Source organism: Polypterus senegalus, chromosome 3 (assembly GCF_016835505.1).
Source record: "Polypterus senegalus isolate Bchr_013 chromosome 3, ASM1683550v1, whole genome shotgun sequence".
Classification (NCBI taxonomy): Eukaryota; Metazoa; Chordata; class Cladistia; order Polypteriformes; family Polypteridae; genus Polypterus; species Polypterus senegalus.
Window position 1 is genome coordinate 278,006,167 of NC_053156.1, and position 22,298 is coordinate 278,028,464.

Genomic DNA, 22,298 nt, shown 5'->3' on the forward strand with positions numbered 1-22,298 from the left:
ACAGCTCCTGCCAAAGTCCAGCTTTAAAATAAATAATCACTGCCCTCGCAGCTTGGTGAGGGGGCGTGGTGGTTATGTGGCTGAAGGTTGTCAGGGCGATTAGCAATGTGGGCGTTTCTCACCAAAGTGCACTTGTGAGGGACCGTCCGCATTCATGATTGTTCCTGGGGCTGCTTATCTTGATAAACAGAAGCGCAAGTTGGCTTGAAGGGGAGTAAAAAGAAAGAACGGACGAGAGAGAGAGAGGAATAAGTGGCTGAAGCAGGCAGTGCGAAGGTCAGCTGCAAGTAGGGCGACTCCCCAGTGAATGCTTCCTGCTTTTAACTTTGTTGTTTTTAAGAAGACTTTTTTCTATTGTTTTTAACCTCCACATTTCACTTCTGATTTTATGGATTATTTATTGGAACTTTGGAGACTGCACTTTAATTTGAACACCTTGTTTTGTTAATTGTTTTAATAAAAGCACTTTGCACTTTTTCACCATCCCCTTGCTTTGTTGTTACCGATGAGGTTAGCAGCGAGGCACATTACCGACGGTGTAGGATTCAAGGGCTCTCCGGCAGCAGATGGGAGCATACAGCAAACCTGCATCCTCACAACGTGATTTTGTGTTTTTTTCATGTAAATTTGAATTGATTGTTGAAAAGTATGAAGGTGGCATGCGTATCCGGGACATGGCTGTTGCATACCATTTGCCGAGAATGACAGTATCTACGATTGTGAAAAACAAAGATGTCATTAAAAAGTAAAGTGAGGTAAAATTTTCATTTATTTCATCTAATTGCTTTTGTATTTATGTATTTTAGTATTAAGCAGTGTTTAAATTATTTTATATAACCCCATCAATGTATAATATGCCAATAGCAATAGAATTTTTTTTTCATGGGAACGGATTAATCATTTTCCCATTATTTCTTATGGGAAAAATTTGTTTGGTATACGTTCTGTTTGGTATAAGTCAAAGGGTCTGGAACGGATTAAGGACGTATACCGAGGTTCCACTGTATATATATATATATATATATATATATATATATATATATATATATATATATATATATATATATATATACAATTTTAATGTAGGTAGATCATTTCGACCTGGTCATTTTAAAAGTAGCTCGCAAGCCGAAAAAGTGTGGGTACCCCTATACTAGAGGATGACATGGTGGCTCAAGGTGTATTGCTGCTGTCTCAAAAAATCCATCATCCTGCATTTGAATTGCGTGCCTTGCCATTTTTGGTGTGGAGTCTGTATGTTCTTCCCTTGTATGTGATGGATTTTTCTACAGGTACAGTGAATTAACTACAACCTCCACAAAAAGAAATTGAAAGCTATGGGTGTTTCTTGACCTCTGTTGCCTGTTAACCTGAATTAGACGGGTGGGTTTAAGTGTATTATGTCATGTTACTTCATTTACGCACCACTACCATCACAGCACAAGGATCTTGTGAAATGCACACTTACTTGGGTGACAGGTACAGAAGACAGCATTCACCCTTTTCCATCCTCTTTATGGCCCGGTCAACGCCTAGTGGAATATCGTGGTCCTCTGCTTCTCCGATGATAAAGCGCACATTCCGAGAGTCAAACACGTGTCCAGCACAGCTGCCCTCCAGGTGAACTGTGAGAAGAAAAGTGAAGAGTGAGGTTGGGAAGAGTCTCCTGAGGTCAGAAAATTGTGAGTTAAAACCGTCTGATGAGAGTCAGAGAGCACAGAGCCACTTTAGCATGAAACAACAGGAGATGCTGAGATTTACAGAAAGTAAAGGCAGAGCAGCCCATTACCACACAGTAATGTTGTAGAATATTAAGAACTGTAAGACTTTAGCTAAAGCAGGTTAATGTCACAGAGCTGTAACAATTAACACAAAAAGGGCTCAAAGAGGTTCAGCTGAGAGACTCTAAAATCAAAGAGCAGATTAGGGCAGAAGGTAATGTGTGTAATGTGAGAATGTGTAATGTAAAGCGAGAGTGCTGCTGTTGTGCCTTCAACACATGTCTAGTATGTGTGTAAGCAAGTGTGTGTGGAATCACAAGGCAGAATGAAGGGTCTAACAGTGAAACGCACTGTTTACTGGATTTAAATCAGGAGACAATGATTACTTTTCCCTTTTTTTGCCCTGATTGATTCCTTGCTTGAAATGGTTGTGTGTTTCAGGGTGATGAGGTGCCAGCTCATGAGCACAGAGCCATTTTCTTACGGAGGAGGTAGAGAAAATGTTGCTGTCCCTTTCTTCTAATAAAGTCATTAGTTAAATCACTGCTTCAATGTTTCATTCATATGCCATTGAAGATAAGAGAAATATAATGATACTGTGGGGAAAGTCCACTTGAATACCCATCTAAGAGGTAATTAGCACTGGGAGAATCCAAAGGTATACAATTTGGCCAAAAGTAGATGGAAACCACTCCAAATGATTGAGTTCAATTGTTTCAGCCATCTCAATTGTTGACAGGTGCATCATCTATGCAATCTTCATTGGCAAACAAGGGAAAAAGGATAGGATACACTGAAGAGCTCAGTGGCTTTAAACATCAGCACTGTCATAGGATGCTACAAGTCAGTATGTGAAAATTCTGCTCTGCTAGATCTGCCCTGGTCACCAGTTAGTGTTATTGGTGAAAAGTGAAAGCATCAAGGAATACCACCAGCTCAGCCATGAAGTGGTAGACCATGCAAACTCACAGAGTAGGGCAACCAAGTACCGAAGAACACAGTGTGCAAAAATCACCTATTCTTTGTTATATCACTCACAGGAGAGTTTCACACTTCCTCTGGAAGCAATATCAGCACACACACAGCCATGAATAAAGAATGGTACCAAAACATCCTTCGAGAGCAACTTCTCCCAACCATCCAAGACAGTCTGGTGAGAAACAATGCCTTTTCTAGAGTGATAGAGAACCGTGCCATAAGGTAAAAGTGATAATTAATTGGCCCAGGGAACAAAATATTTAAATTTTGGGTCCATGGCCAGGAAACTCCCCAGACCTCAATCCCATTGAGAATTTTTAGTCAATCCTCAGGAGGCAGGTGGACAAACAAAAATCTACCAGTTCTGACAAACTCCAAGCATTGATTATGCAACAGTCCAAAGACATGCAGGTTAGGTGCATTGGCTATTCTAAATTGTCCCTAGTGTGTGCTGTCAAGGATGCCAGGGGTCACGACCCGGCCGGGACGCCTTGAAGGACCGGAAGTGGGTGTGCGCCCATCTGGGATCACGTGGGGGCCGCCTTCCTGGTTGCTTTGGGGGCCACGGGTTCAGGGCATGGAATCCCCACCCTGTAGGGGTCCGTGGTCACCGCCAGGAGGTGCCCTAATGTCTTGGGGACTTGTGACCTCAGCACTTCCGCCACACCAGGAAGTGCTGGGGGGAAGATTTATAAGGACACCCGGAGAGCTGCCGGGAGAACAGCTGGCACTTCCGCCACGCTGGGGCGTGGCCAAGAGGGGAATGCTGGGAATCACCTGGAGCCCATCCGGGAGACTATAAAAGGGGCCGTCTCCCTTCATTCAGGGTGGAAGTCGGGTGGAAGAGAGACAGAGCTGGAGAGAGGACTGGAGGCGGCCAGAAGGGCATAAAGGACTGTGTGAGAGGCCCGGACTTTAGGGGAATCGGTGCTGGAGGCACTGGCGTTGTGCACAGGAACTGTAAATATTGTAAATAAACGTGTGTGTTGGGTGAAACAACGATGTCCGTCTGTCTGTATCCGGGTTCAAATTCACAGTGCATGGTGTTTGTGTGTGTTAACTTTAAAATTCTGCTTATGGTTTATAAAGCCTTAAATAATCTCGCTCCATCTAATATATCGGAATGTCTGACACCTTATATTCCAAATTTTAACCTTAGATCCTCAAATGAGTGTCTTCCAAAAGCTAAACTTAAAAGAAGTGGTGAGGCGGCCTTCTGCTGTTATGCACCTAAAATCTGGAATAGCCTGCCAATAGGAATTCGCCAGTAGAGCACTTTAAAACACGGCTGAAAACACATTACTTTAACATGGCCTTCTCATAACTTCACTTTAACTTAATACTGATACTCTGTATGTTCAATTCATCATAATAACTATTAATGGTGGCTCTAAAATCCATACTGATCCCTGCTCTCTCTTCTGTTTCTTTGTCTGGTTTCTTTGTGGTGGCGGCCTGCGCCACCACCACCTACTCAATGCATCATGATGCTTCAACATTGATGGACTAAAAGCCAGAAGTCTACATGACCATCATCATCAAGTCCTTCCGTGAGAACCCTAAATCCAAAGAGGACTGTTTCATTTATGTTAGGTAGAATGTCCAGAGAGGACTGGGTGGTCTAATGGTCTGGAATCCCTACAGATTTTATTTTTTCTCCAGCCGTCTGGAGTTTTTTTGTTTTTTCTGTCCACCCTGGCCATCGGACCTTACTCTGATTCTATGTTAATATATGTTGACTTATTTTATTTTTTATTGTGTCTTGTATTTTTCTATTCTTCATTTTGTAAAGCACTTTGAGCTACATTTTTGTATGAAAATGTGCTATATAAATAAATGTTGTTGTTGTTGTTGTTGTGTGTGTGTGTGCCCTGTGGTGGGCTGGTGCCCTGCCCGGGGTTTATTTCCTGTCTTGCACCCTGTGTTGACTGGGATTGGCTCCAGCAGATCCCTGTGACACTGTGTTTAGATATAGCAGGTTGGATAATGGATGGCTGGATGGCTGTCATCAGTCAGGATTTGGCCCAGAAGTGTATTGACATCATGCCACGGTGAATTGCAGAGGTCTTGAAAAAGAAGGGCCAACAAATAATGACTCATTGCATAAACTTAATGTAATTATCAATAAAAGCCTTTGAAATGTATGAAATGCTTGTAATTATATTTCAGTATACCATAGAAACAGCTGGCAAAAAAATCTAAAAACACTGAAGCAACAAACTCTCTGAAAATTAGTATTTGTGTCATTCTCAAAGATTTTTGGCCACGGCTGTATAGTGGAGTAATATACTGTTCTCTTACAGGTTAATGATGATGACATTTACTTGTTAAAATTGTGGTGAGAAGTTAAGCAAAATGACACCTTTTATTGGCTAACTAGAAAGATTATAATATACAAGCTTTCGAGGCAACTCAGGCCCCTTCTTCCGGCAAGATGTAATCGTCCATAATGGCTAATACTAACACTGCACAACACCCTAGTACTGCTGGTTAAAACTGGAAATAAGAAAGCAAACCAGACTTCCATGTAATGGACTGAAGCTAATTATTGCTGGTGGATACATAAGTATGTGAAGGCTACAGGATTCTGAGAGCCTCAAAGTGGCAGTGTTATCTAGTGTGTCAGGGCACTCATATTTAACAGGAATAGCATGGACAGCTCACCATCTACAACGGCCCCTTCATTAGGATTGGCATAACCTTCGCCCTTCTGTTTTATCCTTCTAACAATGCCACCATCTTCGGTGAGCTGTTCCCCCTTGAAGTTTATTAGTTCAATCTGGGAAACAAAAGTGGAAGACAGCATGTTAGGGAATTATATGTTATTAAGTTACCTACTGTCACATTCAATTCATTCTTCCTCTCTCCAACAAGTGTACCTCAAAAACCAATGTAGAGTTTGGAGGAATTTTTGGGGGGTTCCAAGATACTCCATAGGTATATTCTGGTTTACATGTGATTTCACAAACTTCCCCTTTGGACATACTGGCTACTGCCAAGTCCCAAGCCTTGATCATTTGTCCTGAGTGACAAGAAATGGGGAGAAAGAGACACAGAAGAGATGAAGAAAGTTAGGCCTCAATAAAACAGGTCATTCAGCAAAGACCATAGCACATGCTTACCTATTCCTAAGTTAAAAGTGAAAGGTTCGCCACGGTCATGGCTTGAGTCAAACTTCTTCCCATTTAGTAGCCTGCCGGTATAATGGACATAAACCTTGTCCCCAATCATGGGAGTCTCACCGGAATCTCCTGGCCTCTTTATGACCTGTAGGAAAAACAAACTGTTGTGATGAGTTCTCTGCTTCCAAAGGAGCACCTACATGAACAATCCAAGATAGAAAGTCAAAAATGTTTGTCATTTGTTAGACTGTGTGTCCAATGATGTAAAATCAATACCATTGCTTCCTGTATCCAAAATGAATAGTAGTCTGGGCTCTTTTATACTATTTTAGTGAAGCTGTAATTGCTTGCAACTGCGTAGCAGAAACACTTGGATGGTGGAGAACATAGGACAACAAAGCTCCTGCTCATTCTGACTCATCTTGCAGCATCTCTGCATTTGTAATACTTTATGAGCTTAAAGGAACACTCTACTCTGTCCAAAAGTATTTTTTTTTGTCTTGAAAAAATTTTAAACATGTTTTCATGGAAAAAGAACATTTCTGATAGAACAGAACCCAAAGGTGACCAATGCTGCACAAGAGTAAATAATATCAAAAACATTCATAGACGCTATAAAAACATCTCACGTTACTCATGTACTATAATCTACAAGTCAAGTCATTCAGTCGTATGCTTACAACATCCATCCATCCATTTTCTAACCCGCTGAATCCGAATACAGGGTCACGGGGGTCTGCTGGAGCCAATCCCAGCCAACACAGGGCACAAGGCAGGAACCAATCCTGGGCAGGGTGCCAACCCACCGCAGGCTTACAACATGCAAAATGCAGTTATTTTTTCAACAATATTTTAGCCAAAAATACATTCATTTTGACGGCGGCACGCGTGGAGTTTGCATGTTCTCCCCGTGTCTGCGTGGGTTTCCTCCGGGCGCTCCGGTTTCCTCCCACAGTCCAAAGACATGCAGGTTAGGTGGATTGGCGATTCTAAATTGGCCCTAGTGTGTGCTTGGTGTGTTTGTGTGTGTCCTGCGGTGGGTTGGCACCCTGCCCAGGATTGGTTTCTGCCTTGTGCCCTGTGTTGGCTGGGATTGGCTCCAGCAGACCCCCGTGACCCTGTATTTGGATTCGGCGGGTTAGAAAATGGATGGATGGACATTCATTTTGCACATTTGACAAGAACAGGCCATTCAGCCCAACAAAGCTTGCCAGTCCTATCCTCATAACTCCTCCAAAGTAACTTCAAGTACAGATTTGAAGGCCATGAAAGCCATACTGTCTACCACACTACTTGGTAACTTATTCCATGTGTCTGTAGCTCCCCTTGTGAAGAAAAACCTCTTAACATTTGTAAAAAATAACTCATTTTATTGATGAACTCGTTTTAAAGTCTCGATCCACTGTACTAATTCCTTTCCTAATTCTGAACACTTCAATCTTGTCAACTCTTGATCGTCTTTTTCCTTAAACCTAAAAGGATGAAGCCCTTCAATCTTTCCTCATAATTCACCCCCTGTAGCCCTGGAATCAGCCTAGTCGCTCTTCTCTGGAACCTTTTCTAGCACTGCTATGTCTTTTTTTGTAGCCTGAAGACCAAAACTGCACGCAGAACTCCAGATGAGGCCTCACCAGTGTGTTGGTCAGCATAACCTCCTTGGACTTGTACTCCACACATTGTGTTATATAACCTAATATTCTGTTGCCCTTCTTAATTGCTTTAACAGCGTAGTGAGTATACGACTGAATGATTTGACACGTTGATAACACAACACAAGTTAACGTCAGATGGATGAGTTTGATGCTGTTTGCTGTTGCTCAGCGTTGACCATCAGTGGGTCTCATTCTATTAGAAACGTTGTTATCTCCGTTCTCCATGAAAACATGAGAATTCAAATTTTTGTTGACCAACACTACTTTTAAACTTTTAAATAAAATTCTATTTCTAGGTGGAGTATTCCTTTAATATTAATGGCCACATTTGCTAGATAACCAGATGAAGCAACTTTTAATGTGTCCTGCAATAGACTTGCTGCTTGTTCAGGGCTGTTCCCTGCCTCGTACTCAGTGCTGTATGGACAGCCTAAAGCATTCTGCTACCATGGAATGGATTAGCAAGTACTATATTTTAGTCTGATCCGGCTTCTCCAAAATTATAAGAAGAGTGCAATAAATTCAAGAATCTTATTGACAATTATTAACTGCCTTTTACTCCCATCTCTGTCTGTAGAATAGATGTTCAATCCATTGTTTGCTAAACATGAGGCCTTTGCAGCATTTTTTTCAGATATTGTAAGGTTTTGTACACTCAAGAACAAACCTACTTGAACTTCAACATAGTGATAATAATTAAACTAACTTATTAAAGCAAGCCTAACTTACCTTCAAGTAACACTCTCCAGGTGTGTCCTTCATGCAGGGGTCACCAACTCTGGTCCAGGGGCCTCATTTATTAAGCTTGCATATGAACAGAAAGAGGCTTGAAATGTGCATATGCAATTTTCCACGCAAACGTCGAGATTTATAAAAGAAAACGACAGGGGAACGTACGTATATTTACAGCAACTCTGACCATTCATTTGCAATATTTTGGGGAAACTGGGAAATGACGACACCCTTGATCAGGTGGGAAAATGCAGCCAAACCAGCTAAATGACAACACGCATGCATATCATTATTATAATGTGTATTGAGGTGATGAATATCAAAAGTGATGAATATGATGTAAAGACGGTATTTTAATTCTCTTTTTTTGCACTGAAAAACTTTTTACATTTTTTTTGCCAGTTTATATCAGCTACCTTTTGCCACTTCTCTGGGAACCGGGTGAAATGTCTGAAATATCTAAGACAAGCTTCGTTCCGTCATGCCCACTGTGCTGGAACTCATTAACTGACTAACAGAACATTACATGCACTTTTAACATGGTATGGGTGTACATACATATGCAATCTCCTATTGTAATCAGAGCGCTTTACTGCGAGAATGAAGCTGCTTTTGTTAACTGTGAGCAGTGATTTTCCGTTAATGCACGAGTCATCTGTGATTCCATGATGTGGCTGAGAAATGCTGTGTCTTTGTGGCCTGGGTCAGGCTGTGATTCATTTATTTTGAGGCAAAGTAGCTTTGGAATATGTGATGGTGCTTGCTGTATGTGGTGGCTGGTTTGTTAGTAAGGTAACTGGTTGAAACCTCAGTGTTTCACATGGCCCATACTGCTCATTGTAACAGACATCACGTCATTATATTTGCCAGGAGACACTGGCTACCCGCTCAGATTCTGGTGCCTTAAGCCATTTCCCAAGCCTACAGAATGCAGAGGACAGGCACTTTATGCCATGTAAGATCATGCACTCTTGATTACAGAGTGCAGCCTGATTACTTTTGAATGAAGCTGGCAGGGTCTCGATGTGTCGGGAGAGGGGTTGCTCTACCGGCCAGTGAAGTTCTGTAGCATCGTGATTGCAATGCATGAGGTGGTTTAGTATGCTCTTATATATAGATATTTCCAGGCAGAGTTTGTTGCACAATCCCATACGCATATCTACAAGTTTATTGCTATTTATTAAAGGTACATTACATAGAAATGTGTGTATGCAAGGTTTTTTTTGCATACGCATTTTTCTACTATTTTTGCCATGCACATTATTTTCATTCTCAAATCCACACAAAGTTTTATAAATTGAGTTCCATGGAGCACTACTATGGCTGCAGGTTCTCATTGTGACTCTGTCCTTAATTAGTGATCAGTTTTTGCTGCTAATTTGACTCCCTTTCCAATCATTTAAATTTTTTTTTTTTTTTTTTTAAGATTCTGTCTTCGGTTTATCCAAAATGGCACCCAAACAGAAATGAGATGTAAAGTGAGCCAACAGATGACCAGGTAAGTCAGGGCCTCAGACTCCAACTAATTTCACTCCAACTAGTTTCATAATTAAAAGCCAATTCTTGTTGTTACTTAAACTTGTTATTTCATTCCATGGCTTGTTGGTGCTCTCATTCTGCCACAGAAGCCATTTCGGAAAGTGCCTGATTTTTTCAAAATGCTTTGTGGACCTGAGCAGACCAACATTACTTAGACCTTTGTCTTTTTTTATTTTCAGATATTGTATGATGGAGTCAGGCTCTTAGTCATGCATTGGCTTATTTTGTATCTCTATGTTGATTGGCTGCTATTTTTAGGAACAAAGAAACAATTAAGGGGCCAGAGTCTGAAGTAGTAAGTCAATTAAAATTAAAGCAAAATAGTTAATTAGCAGAAAATGTCACTACTTAAGAAAAGCATGCGAATCAAAACCTGTAGCCACAGAAGTAGTCTAGGACCAGAGTTGGAGACGTCTCTCACTTGTTAACAGTCTACTTAAATTTCACTAAATGTTCGTTGAATCTTCACATTTTTTTTCCAGATTCTCTAAAACCTGCTAAAAAGTCTTGAACCTTCTTTCTTCCCAGTCACCGGATCTAATTCCAACTGAACACCATTAGGATGTGGTGTTTGAAGTGGTGGCTCTGAGGCTAGGGATCTGCACCAGCAATCGGAAGTTTGCAAGTTTGAATCCCATAAATGCCAGAAGCGATTCCACTCCATTGAGCAAGGCCCTTAACCTGTAATTGCGCCATCCTGGGTGTGACACTAACCTGCATCCATCACTGTGAGCAGGTTCTCCAATTTACAAGGAAAAGCCAGGGGTTGGTGGCAGTATTGGTATTCCAGCCACTGTAAAAGAAAAAAACTTGCTCATTCCACTCCATTCAAACGAGTGTGGTGCTGAGGTGTCACCCGCTGCACAGCTGCAATCAGGTCCTAATTTGGGATCCTGAGGTGGTTTTTCATGTGGTGGGTGCAGCAACGGACTGTATCAGTGCCCGCACCTAACCTCTCTTTTCTTTCATAGATAATTTTAGACTTATCTGCAATCTTCCTTTATCAGTCAGGTTTCAGACCAAATCATAGTTGAGATCATTTTCTTAAAGTAGTTAATGATTTAAGGATTAGAAGCAGAGCTTTTTCTATTAGATTCAATCTTATTAACCACCTTAGTCAAAGTGTGGGCCTTCCTGGCAGTGCCTTGAGTTGGTTTCATTCTTACATAACAAGAAGATGATTCTTGGTCAACTGTAGCGATGATACGTCAGAGATCCATGATTGTTGTGATTGTGTGTTAATTATTTTTCTAGCATTTTAGATGCATGCATATGGATGTTCTGTACTGTTTATTGTTTTTGTCATGTAGAATTCAGTTGTGGAGTGACACATTATAGAGCCTGATGGCTGAGGGTAGGAACAACCTCGCATGATGTTCCTCAGAGTAATGCAGTTGTCTCAGTCTGTTACATACAGAGGATGAGAGTCATTGTCCAGGATAGAAAGAAGCTCACTTCCTCCAGAGTCCAGCCTGACTCCCAAGACTGACCTAGCCTTTTTAATCAGTTTGTTTAGTCTGCTGGCATCACCTGCAGTAATGCCAGTTTTCCCAGCACACTTCAACATAGAAGAATGCACTGTCAACTAGACTGGTAACAAACATGTAAGACTGGCCTGCGTACACCAATCAACCTCAAACTCTTCAGGAAATAGAGGTGACTCTGACCCATCTATACAGTTTCTATGTTGGTAATCCAGTCAAGCCTGTTGTTCACATGCACTCCAAGGTATTTTCTCTTTACTTCTCACTAACAATGAGAATTGGGGGCAGAGTGGGCTTGACAACTTTTGAAGTCTGTGAGTATTTCCTTTGTCTTACTGATGCTGAACTGCAGGTGGTTCAGCCAGCACCATTTAAGACAGTCCTTCAGAAGTGTCCTGCATTCATTCTCACTGCTATGGCCATCCCAAAGGAAAACGTCTGCATATGACATGATTCAGAATTGAGACTATTGTAACTCTAAATGTTACAAACATCATCTCTCAGATGCATTGTGAGTACAGGCAGTCCCCAGGTTATGTATGAGATAGGGACTGTAGGTTTGTTCTTAAGTTGAATTTGTATGTAAGTCGGAACAGGTACATTATTTCAATAAATGCTATTGTTGACTGACTGTAACCAAGTGCTCTGCCAATGAATGATGGAGTTTCACCTCTCTCTGACGCTTTTATTTTTTCTACTTTATTTTCCATGGTGATGGTTTTTCTCTTCTTTACTGTATCACCAGCACTTGCATCATATTTGTGTTTCAGAGACATTCTTGAAGGGTGAAGACAAAAGGTTAAGATGAGCTCTTCTGCACATCACTGTACACGCTATCACAGCAGGAAGGCACCCCTCGTCAGCACGTCTGGCTGAGAGAAAACTGCCTGCTATGTACGTAACAGTACAAGCAGGTTTGCTATTGAGAATGAATGGGGGCGGTGAGGGGCGATTCACCATTTGCCCACCACACAGTCACCTCCACTTGCATACAGTATGCTGCTTGCAGCGTCTGCACACCAAGAATGAACAGGGTGCGGCCAAAGGTGGGTGGTGAATCGCCCACCACTGCCCCCATTCAACACGCAGCCACCTGAGGCACACTATACAATGCTGCTGCCCGCCGCCCCATTTACCATTAATGGCCTCTGTTTAGTCACAACCGGGTCACTGCTTGCAGCATCACCAGCCGCCCACCGAGAACGAATGGGGCAGTCAGGAGCAGTAGCAGCGGCAGCGTGGTTCTCGGGAAGCGAACCGCCCCATCAAGCCTCCGTCCTTCACATGAGTGGTAGCTGTGGCCCCGGCGACTATGGACCCTGGGTCACTGCTTGCTGCTACCCCAGCCGCCCACTGAGAATGAATGGGGTGCGGCTCCCACCGCCCCATTCATCAACTGGAGCCTCTCGAGGGACACTACACTGTGCAAGCAGCAAAATCGTCCCCTCCGGCTATTGCTTGCAGCGTCCCCAGGCCGAAGATGACAGGGTGGCAGTTACTGAGGAGCCTGCGTCACATCCCCCAGACAACTGAAAGAGCAGCTGTGGCCCCATTCCTAAGTCGTATGTCGGATGTAACTTGGGGACTACCTGTGTCTTCCTCATGCATTAACTCTCTGAAGTGACTTCACTATGTTATATAATTTCTCCTGTTTCAACTAACACTCACTGAGCAACTCCTTAGGACCACTGTGCTAATACAAGACAGCCTCAGTTCTTCATGGCATGGACTCATTAAATGTTGGAAACATTCCTTTTGAGATTCTTGACCATATTGACATGACTACATAACACAATTTCTGCAGATTTGTCAGCTGCACATTCATGCTGCGAGTCTCCCATTCTACTATATCCTAATGGTGTTCAGCTAGATTTAGATCCGGTGACTGGGAAGAAGAACACTGAACTCATTTTTACATGAAAGCAGTTTGAGAAGACTTTTGTTTTATGATGCGGTACATCATTATTCTGGAAGTGGCCATTTGCAACAAGAATACTCAAAAAAGCATTGGCATTCAAGCCATGGTTGATTGGTATTTACAGGCCCAATAGGTGCCAAGAAAACCTTCCCCACACCATTACACCATCACTACCACCACCACCACAGATTGTTGACACAAGGCAGGTTGGGTACATGTTGTTGCTGCCAAATTCCGAGCCTACCATCTGTGTGCCTCAGCAGAAATTGAGATTCATCAGACCAGGCTATGTTTTTCCAATCTTCAGTTGTCCAGTTTTGATGACCCTGTGCCCACTGCTGCTTCAGCTTTCTGTTCTTGACTGAAAAAAAGTGGAACCCAACGTGGTCTTCTGTTGTTGTATCCCATCTACCTCAGGGTTTGATGTGTTGTGTATTCTGAGATGCTTTGGATTTTGTCCAAAGTTGTGCAGAATGGTTATCTGAGTAGCCTTTCTGTAAGCTTGAACCAGTCTGGCCTTTCTTCTCTGACCTCCCTCATCAACAAGGTGTTTCCATCCACAGAACTGTCATTCACTGGATGTTTTTTGCTTTTCACATCATTCTGGGGAAATGCTGAAGAATGATGTGTGCTTAAATCACAGGAGATCAGCAGTTACAGATATACTCCAGCTCATCTGTCACAGTCCAAATCACTCATTCTGTTTTTTGATGTAAACATTAAATGGAGTTCATGACCTGTATCTTCATGATTTTATACTGCCACAGGATTGGCTTATTAGATAATTGCATGGATAAACAGACATGCAGGATATCCTAAAAAATTATGCCATGAATGCATTTTAAAGTCAAACCTCTTCTCAAAATGTCTCATATGACATTCTGCTAGCGCTAGTTTTATTTACTGCATTGTAATCTTTTCCGCCATTGAAAATAATGGTGCATGTCATTAATGGTGCTATGCAATGACATATTTTATTGATACATTGATTGTATATTAAAATAAAATAAACAATTCCCACAAATGAATTACATTTGAATGAGGCAGATTTGCTAATGCTGTGTTATGTCATTTACAATTAAAATATAATGGGGACTCTGAGCTGCACGTGTTACTTTATCTCTTTCTGCTAAGCAAACACCTGCACTTTATCTGCTCAGCAGTCTGTTTAGTCTCACTGACATTGGTTCTGGTTATCTCAGTTTACAAAGAATTCAGCTGCTGGATGATGTTGTGAAATATCTAAAATAGTGTAGTCTAGGGGGTTTATGTCAAAATTACGATGGAAATGCTCACTGGAAGAGCTGGAATCTGCTCGGAATAGAGTGTACCCTGTTTAGATTGGAGCCAATGTGATCCACACCAGGAGACGCAGTCTAGAAAATAAAAGGATGGATGGAGTAATAGTACATGAAAAGACCACATTATGTTCAAAGTTATATTGCAATCTAATGGTCATGGTCAGACTGATTAATTAAAAGCCATGTTGCATTACAATGCTTTTACTATAAAAAAATAACCTTACGTTCCAGGCAGCAAAGATAAAATACTGGCCAAAAAATGATTTGTTTGCCATTATTTGAATGTAACACTGTCAGACCTCCTGGTCACCAGGTGGTAAACAGCCCTGAATGGGGCGCCAGTCCATCACTGGTCCAACTCATGCATGCACCTAATTAGCCTAAAACATCATGTTTGAGGATGTAGGAGGAAAACCCATACAGACATGAGGAGAATCTCCAAACGATTTGTAGAATGACCAAGTACAGGATTTCAGCCTATGATGCTGCAATTGTGAGGCATCAGTGTTACGCACTACATCAGATCTTATTTTAAAAATGTTCCTATACCTTATACAAGATTTAGACCTTTTTTTTTAGAAATTGAACATTTGCCCAAAAATAAGTCTCAGGGTGGCCTTGTCGTCCACTGCAATATTGTTTAATACATCCAAAGCCAGAATGTCCAACTTCATCAAGAAGCTCAAGCGGCAATGACAAGGGTTGACCACAGAGTGGCAGCAGACTCCCACTCCAGAGTGGCAGAATTTATTTATTTTTTTTTTGTAAATGACCTTTCATATTGAGGTTCAACCCATTCAGGCTTTACGCACCAATGCTGTGTTAACTCAACACCTTCCTCTCATTTAAATTTTGAAAACTTCACCTTCTACAGTCCTATTGCATGTACCCTTGTGCTTGTTTTGCCAGCACTGTCTTTCATTGAATCAGATGCACATCCACTGAGCTTCTTTACTTTGAATCATGGCTTCAACTTTATTTGTTGGTGATCTAGCCCTGGTGGTCCATGTAGTTCTCAATGAGGACTACAATGTGGTCCTCTCTGAAAGCACCAATACTTCATGCTGTCTACATTGTGTAGAAAATAGCTTTGTAATTTTCTCATTACCTTACGTACGCCTCCATCCTGTCGAGGTGTCAAGTCCTGTCCCTGTTCTGTTAAATTTGAGGTGGGTTCTGTACCCATCTTCACTTCCGTATCTGTGGTCATCTTCGGAATGTCATACGCATCTGTAAAAGAGTACAACAAAAGACACCGAGGTAAACCTGGAGAGAATTTGACTTCATATCTGTTGAAAAATCATGCACTAATAACACTACGCCATGTACTAAAATGAAACCTCCGCTACCTCCATTCATCCCCCCATTTTATTTTGTGTATGTGCTTATCCAGTTTTATTATTATTAGATTTTACATGGCACCCTGCATGGGGTTTGTTTCCTGCCTTGAGCCCTGTGTTGGCTGGGACTGGCTCCAGCAGACCCCCATGACCCTGTAGTTAGGATATAGCGGGTTGGATAATGGATGGATGGATGGATGTATATCACCAAGGAACATATAGAACAGTGGTGGTCCACAATGGCAGCAGGGTGTCTTTTTTTGCCACTTTCTTAATCTGTGACCAGTTTCTGCCGTTAATTGACTTTCTACATCATTCATATAAGTGTTTTCGTCCATATTAAAATGACTGAAAACACTTATGATATAATTGTCCGCCTATACTGGGAATACAAGCAGCACGTACACCTTTAACTGGACATCTACTCTGTGTGATTTCGGTGTAATTTTGAGCACAATTTTCAGCTGGTAATTTTCTGTGGAGGACCACATTTTGGTTTCACTGGCCATCATTTCACATGCAATTTGAAAGTAGTCTGAACTTATGATTGGGCTGTTGCATGATTGGAAGAATTTGTGTCCTGTGAGAAATTCCCAAATGTACTGTATATCTCTGCAGCCCAGAACTTCCACCTTGGAGCTCCAACTAGGTGGATTTGACTCCAACAGGCACCAAAAGAGTCTGGCTGTAGACTTCCAGAGCTCTGCCCTGTTTAACTGTGGTTAAGGGTTGTGGGTTTGAGTCAAATAAGGATGGCCATCCATTAAGTCAATGCCACATGCTTGGTGCTCTGGGGCGAAAGCTCTGGGCTTCAGAGATACCAGACTTGAAATTTCACTCAGCTGTCTTGTGGTGTTAGCAGTATCACTAGACAATTTTCTGACGTCACCATCAAATTTCACAAAATCCATCAGGTGGCAACCACAGTGAAAATCCATTGCACACATTTACTAGACATTACTGGAACTTTGAACGTAACTGTGTTCTATAACAAGACAAAAAGACCATAAAGCTTTTTGGCAACAAACACTGAAGGAGAGTTTGGTGTAATAAATCGTAAAGAACCTGATCAGCAATGTCAAGTATTTTGCACATTCTCTGATGTTGTGAGGCTGTTTCTCCTTCAAAGGCCCTGGAAAACTTGTTGGGGTACATGATACCATAGACTCTATGAAATAACAGGAGATTTTAAGTGTAAATCTAGCTACCCATGGCAAGAAACTAAAACAGGGTTATCGTTCAGCAGGAAATGATCAGAAAAATACAGTATGTCCAAATCAACACAAAAACAGTTAAAGAAACACAAAGTTAAGCTTCTGCCATGGCCGTTTCAGTCCACAAACCTAAACCCCATTGAAAACCTGGGATGACAGCTGAAAAGGAGAACCCACAATAATCTAGAGAGATTCTGCAAAGAAGAATGGTCTCATATTCCAAGCTCCATAGTCTTATAGGAGAAGACCCAGTACTGTTCTTTTGCCAAATGGACTTTATAGAAAGTATTAAATTCAAGGTTGTCAGTACTTGTATAGAGGACTGAAAGTTCTTTATGGCGGGAGTGTTGTTACAACACAAATAGTCCAGGGTGATAAGGAGCTGCACCATCTCCCCCAGGTGGGTCAAAGTCAGAAGTTCAGTAGGATGGCACTCACCTGGGGAGGTTTGGAGAAAGAAAAGAGAAAGAAAAAGAAAAAAAAAGTATTGTGGAAGGAGAACAGGAAGATACAGAGCCTGTAGGTGTCAAGCAAAAAAAAAAAAAAAAACATTTGTTCAAACAAATTATGTAACTCGTTCACATGAATTAACACATTCGAATGAATTATTATCTCGTTCAAACGAATTATGTTACTCGTTTGAACTGATTATTTTTATATACTCTTATTTCAGTAGTATGGAGCCATACTCTGTATTCATTTGTTCAAACAGATTATTATTATTTCTCCCCCCTTGTAGTCCAGTTCTTATTACCTGAAGGAAAACTACACAGACACAGGGAGAAACACTGGGGTCTCCACCAGTGCAGCACCATGCTGTATACTGCTTTATTATTGTTTTTGTGGTAGGTAGGACCCCGGACGTGAACCCTGGTCTCCAAGCCACACCTACATATTAATTGTCCACATGAAACTGCATATTTTATACATTTTAAAAAATAACTAGCACACTCTTGTTTTATAAGGGAGCTTAAGGGTAGCAAGGTCCCATTAAAAAAAATCCTTAAAACTTATCAGAAACGTTCAATTTTCAAACCAAAAATGTTATTGAGTACTGAGATTGCACACAACAATGTTAATTTCGATAGAATATTTTCATACACAAAATGTAAATCAAAGTACTTTACAAGATGTCGAAAATAGTTACAAGGAGAGAAAAAACAAGTGAAATTAGGCAAGAATAATAATGAATAAGTAGTAACAAAAATAAAATATAAGCTTACATAACATATATATATATATATATATATAATTAGTAGAAAAGTCTAGGATTATATATATATATATATATATATATATATATATATATATATATATATATATATATCGTAAGGGACAGCCGGCAGCCCAACCCAGCCAGGACACCCAAAAGATAGAAGGATGTTGGAAGGTGGCTGCTTTAGGGCACTAGCTCCCCTAAAATGCTAGATAGCAGCTTCCTTGCAGCAGTGCGCCGCGGATTACATGGGACTTGCCGCCTGAGGGGTGCTGTGGAAGAGACACGTGGCGTGGCGTTTCCACCTAGCCCGGAAGTGCTTGCAGACAACATGGGTGGAATAGCAAAAGCACTTCAAGTTTGGCCAATATAAAAGGACTGGGCTGACCTCACAAAGATGAGCTAGAGTCAGATGGTAGGTGGATGAAGCTTGCTGGAAGGAGTGAAGCAGAAAGAGACAAATAAAGAAGAAGAATTTAGTATTGTGCCAACTATTGTGGTGTTGAGAACACTTTATGAAGAGTTTCCTTGTGCTTTTAACTCGTGCCCTGTGTCTGTCATATTGGGTTTGAGGAGCAAAAGTACCTCTAGTGTCCAATATATATATATATATATATATATATATATACTGTATATATCTGCGGTGGGTTGGCGCCCTGCCCAGGATTGGTTTCTGCCTTGCGCACTGTGTTGACTGGGATTAGCTCCAGCAGAATCCCGTGACCCTGTGTTCAGATTCAACGGGTTGGAAAATGGTTGGATGGATGTATATATATATATATATATATATATATATATATATATATATATATATATATATATATATATTTAAAAGTCTAATATATCATATTAAGGAATAGAGCAAACGTTAGGTCTGCAAGATGCTGAAAAAAATTATTTCATGCTTTTTTTTTAAGTTGAATAGACTACTGTAAAAACTTCTATGAGGACTGCCCAAAAAGACATCAATTGGTTACAACGAGTGCAGAATGCAGCTGCTAGAATCATAACTACAAAAAGACAATTTGAACGCATCTCTCCAGTTTTGATGTCATTGTATTGGTTACCCGTGCCATTCAGAATTGAGTTTAAAATACTGCTAATGGTTTACTAATCCTTAAATAATCTCACTCCATCCTATATTTTGGAATGTCTGTTACCTTTACCTCCAGGTTGTTACCTTAGATCTCTGAATGAGTGTCTGCTTAGAAGTCTAAGAGTTAAACTTAAAAGAAGTGGTGAGACGGCCTTCCACTACTATGCACTTAAAATCTGAAATTCGCCAGGCCGGTTGAGCATTTTAAAAAACTGTAAAAAACCGATGATTTTAACATGTCAGTGTCAATGTCAATTTATTTATATAGCACATTTGAAACAACACAGTAATGCTGCTGCCAAAGTGCTTTACAATAATATAATAAAAGAAAAATAAAAAAACAAAAACAAACAATAAAACATAAATAGTAATAAAATATATGAACATAAAATAAGATAGATAATTAATAGAAATAATGTTATATGATCACAAACAGGAAAACCATCAGTATTACTGAAGGTCACTGAATGCAAGTAAAAAGAAATGAGTTTTTAATCTTGTTTTGAACTGTTCAATTATAGATGACTCCTTAATATGATGAGGTAGAGAGTTCCGCAGGCGAGGGGCAGCAGCTGCAAACGCTCTGTCTGTCCCCCTTAGTTTTACACTTAGTACGAGGGACAACCAGAGACAACTGACCAGAAGATCTAAGCACTCTGGATGGCTGGTGTAAAACACACAGTTCAGATAAATAGGCAGGAGCAAGCCGATGTAAAGATTTAAAAACTAGCAACAAGATTTTAAAATCAAATCGAAAACTGACAGGCAGCCAATGTAAAGAAGCTAATATTGGAGAAACAGAGTCAGACTTCCTTGCCCCAACCAGAAAGCGAGCGGCAGCATTTTGGACCAGCTGTAACCTGAGTATCAGAGATTTGTTAATCCCAGAATGCACCGAATTGCAGTAAGCGAAGTGAGAAAAAATAAAAGCATGAGTAGCTTTCTCAAGATCTTTAGAAGATAAAACAGGCTTGATCTTACCTAATATCTAATCTAACATGGCTTTCTCATAGCTACATTTTAGTGTATTCCTGTTAAGCTATATGTGCATTGAATTATTATTTTCATCAAGACTCCACAATCCGTACTGATCCCTACTATTACCTGCTGCTCTTTTTCCTTTTTTTTATTGAGGTGAAGTTCTGCGCCACCACCATCTGATCAAAGCACTATGCAGTCCCCACATTGATGGACTGAAGGCAGTACCCTAGATGTCCACATGACTATTGTTATCAAATTCTTTCACGTGAAGCCTGAAATCCATGAAGACTGATTGAGATCATTTATGTTAGGTAGAATGCCCAGTGGGGGCTGGGTGGTCTCTTGGCCTCGGAACCCCTGCAGATTTTGTTTTTTTCTCTGACCCTCTGAAGTATTTTGTTTTTTCTGTCCTCCTGGCCATCTAAACTTACTTTATTCTTTGTTACTTAGTATTGCCTAATCTTATTTTTGTTTCATATAAACTTTTCTTTCTTCATCTTGTAAAGCACTTTGAGCTAAACCATTTGTATGAAAATGTGCCATAGAAATAAATGTTGTTATTCTGTCTTTTAAAGATGAATCCTATGATAAGGTCAGTTGGCCAGAAGAAAAAATAAAAACTAGCTTCACACATATTGATAAGTAGCATATCTGTGTCATTATAAGAAGTAAAAAAAAGCAAAGCATTGTTGTAAAATTCAGCCATTTTAAAAGGAGACCGACTCCTTAATATACTGTATACTGTGATTGTCAAGAAATAACTGACTTGAAAAATATTCAATGTATCCTTTAATCCTTGGGGTCAAATAAAGTATAACCTATCTATCTATCTATCTATCTATCTATCTATCTATCTATCTATCTATCTATCTATCTATCTATCTATCTATCTATCTATCTATCTATCTATCTATCTATCTATCTATCTATCTATCTATCTATCTATCTATCTATCTATCTATCTATCTATCTATCTATCTATCTATCTATCTATCTATCTATCTATCTATCTAATCACATTTTGACCAGCTAATATCACATTTTGACCAGCTAATATTAGAATTAGAGATACTGTTAAATTCAAAATTTACTAATCTCATTTTAATCTAGTAACGTTCAATTGTCTGTATCTGTACATTTTCATATAAATAAAAAAAGTTAAGAGACATCACATTATTTACCATTAAAGGTTCCCTAGTTAAATATTTTATTCAGATTGCAAGTAGTCAAAATATAATTACAAATCTTAATGTGAAAGCTCCTTAGGAGTAGATGGGAAATGACTCTCAGTGTCACAGAGTTCATTATAAATATTTTCCATTTGCATTAAGCATAGTCAATTTTGCATTACAGATATCTCTAATTCTTATCTTGACTAGTCAGACCTATATGGTAAAATCTCATATTCAGATTCTAAGTAGCTGAAACTATATTTTAGATAAAAAAAAAATTTCACTTGTCAGAATTTATTGTAAATATTAGAAGGAGTGTGTCTGTCTTTCAGATGAGATGTAAAACTGAGGTTCTGACTCTCTGTGGTCATAAAAGATCTCTGGGCATGCTCTGTAAAGAGTACCAGGTATACCGATGTCCTGGCTACATTGCCATCCATGGCATAGTCATTCTGGCCCCCTTATTAACCCCCATCTCTAACTGGCTATCTCTCTTACCACTTCGCCAGCTAACAGCTAATGTGTGATGAGTGTACTGCAGCAAATATGGCTGCCATTGCATCATCCAGGTGGATGCTACACATTAGTGGTGGTTGAAATGGCTCCCCACTCACTATTTAAATTTCTTTGAGAAGTGAGAAAAGTATATACAAATGTAAAGAATTATTATTATTATTATTATTATTATTATTAAACTCCAGAGACCAAGTGATTAGCAGTTGCAGAAATGCTCAAACCAGCCCGTCCAGTCCCAACAATCATACCTCAGTCAAAATCATATTTTTCCCTAATTTAATAATTCAAAATTATTAAACTTAGAAACAGTATTGCC

At 40.2% G+C, this 22,298-nt stretch overlaps 1 protein-coding gene across 4 annotated transcripts in view; it reads right to left on the minus strand.

Annotated features, from left to right (window-relative positions):
* The window catches only part of fkbp5 (FKBP prolyl isomerase 5), a 126,425-nt gene that overhangs the window by 20,433 nt on the left and 83,694 nt on the right, over window positions 1-22,298 (minus strand). For 2 of the 4 annotated variants that reach the window (XM_039749252.1, XM_039749255.1), the window contains exons 2-6: window positions 15,556-15,677; window positions 5,822-5,966; window positions 5,579-5,721; window positions 5,364-5,478; window positions 1,469-1,625 (exon numbers count right to left, since the gene is read on the minus strand). In XM_039749252.1, the coding sequence (XP_039605186.1) occupies window positions 1,469-1,625; window positions 5,364-5,478; window positions 5,579-5,721; window positions 5,822-5,966; window positions 15,556-15,657 (662 nt within the window). In that variant the 5' untranslated portion in view covers window positions 15,658-15,677. Of the gene's footprint in view, window positions 1-1,468; window positions 1,626-5,363; window positions 5,479-5,578; window positions 5,722-5,821; window positions 5,967-8,202; window positions 8,300-15,555; window positions 15,678-17,311; window positions 17,440-22,298 lie in introns of those variants that run through there. The other 2 variants (XM_039749253.1, XM_039749256.1) reach the window with 2 other exon arrangements.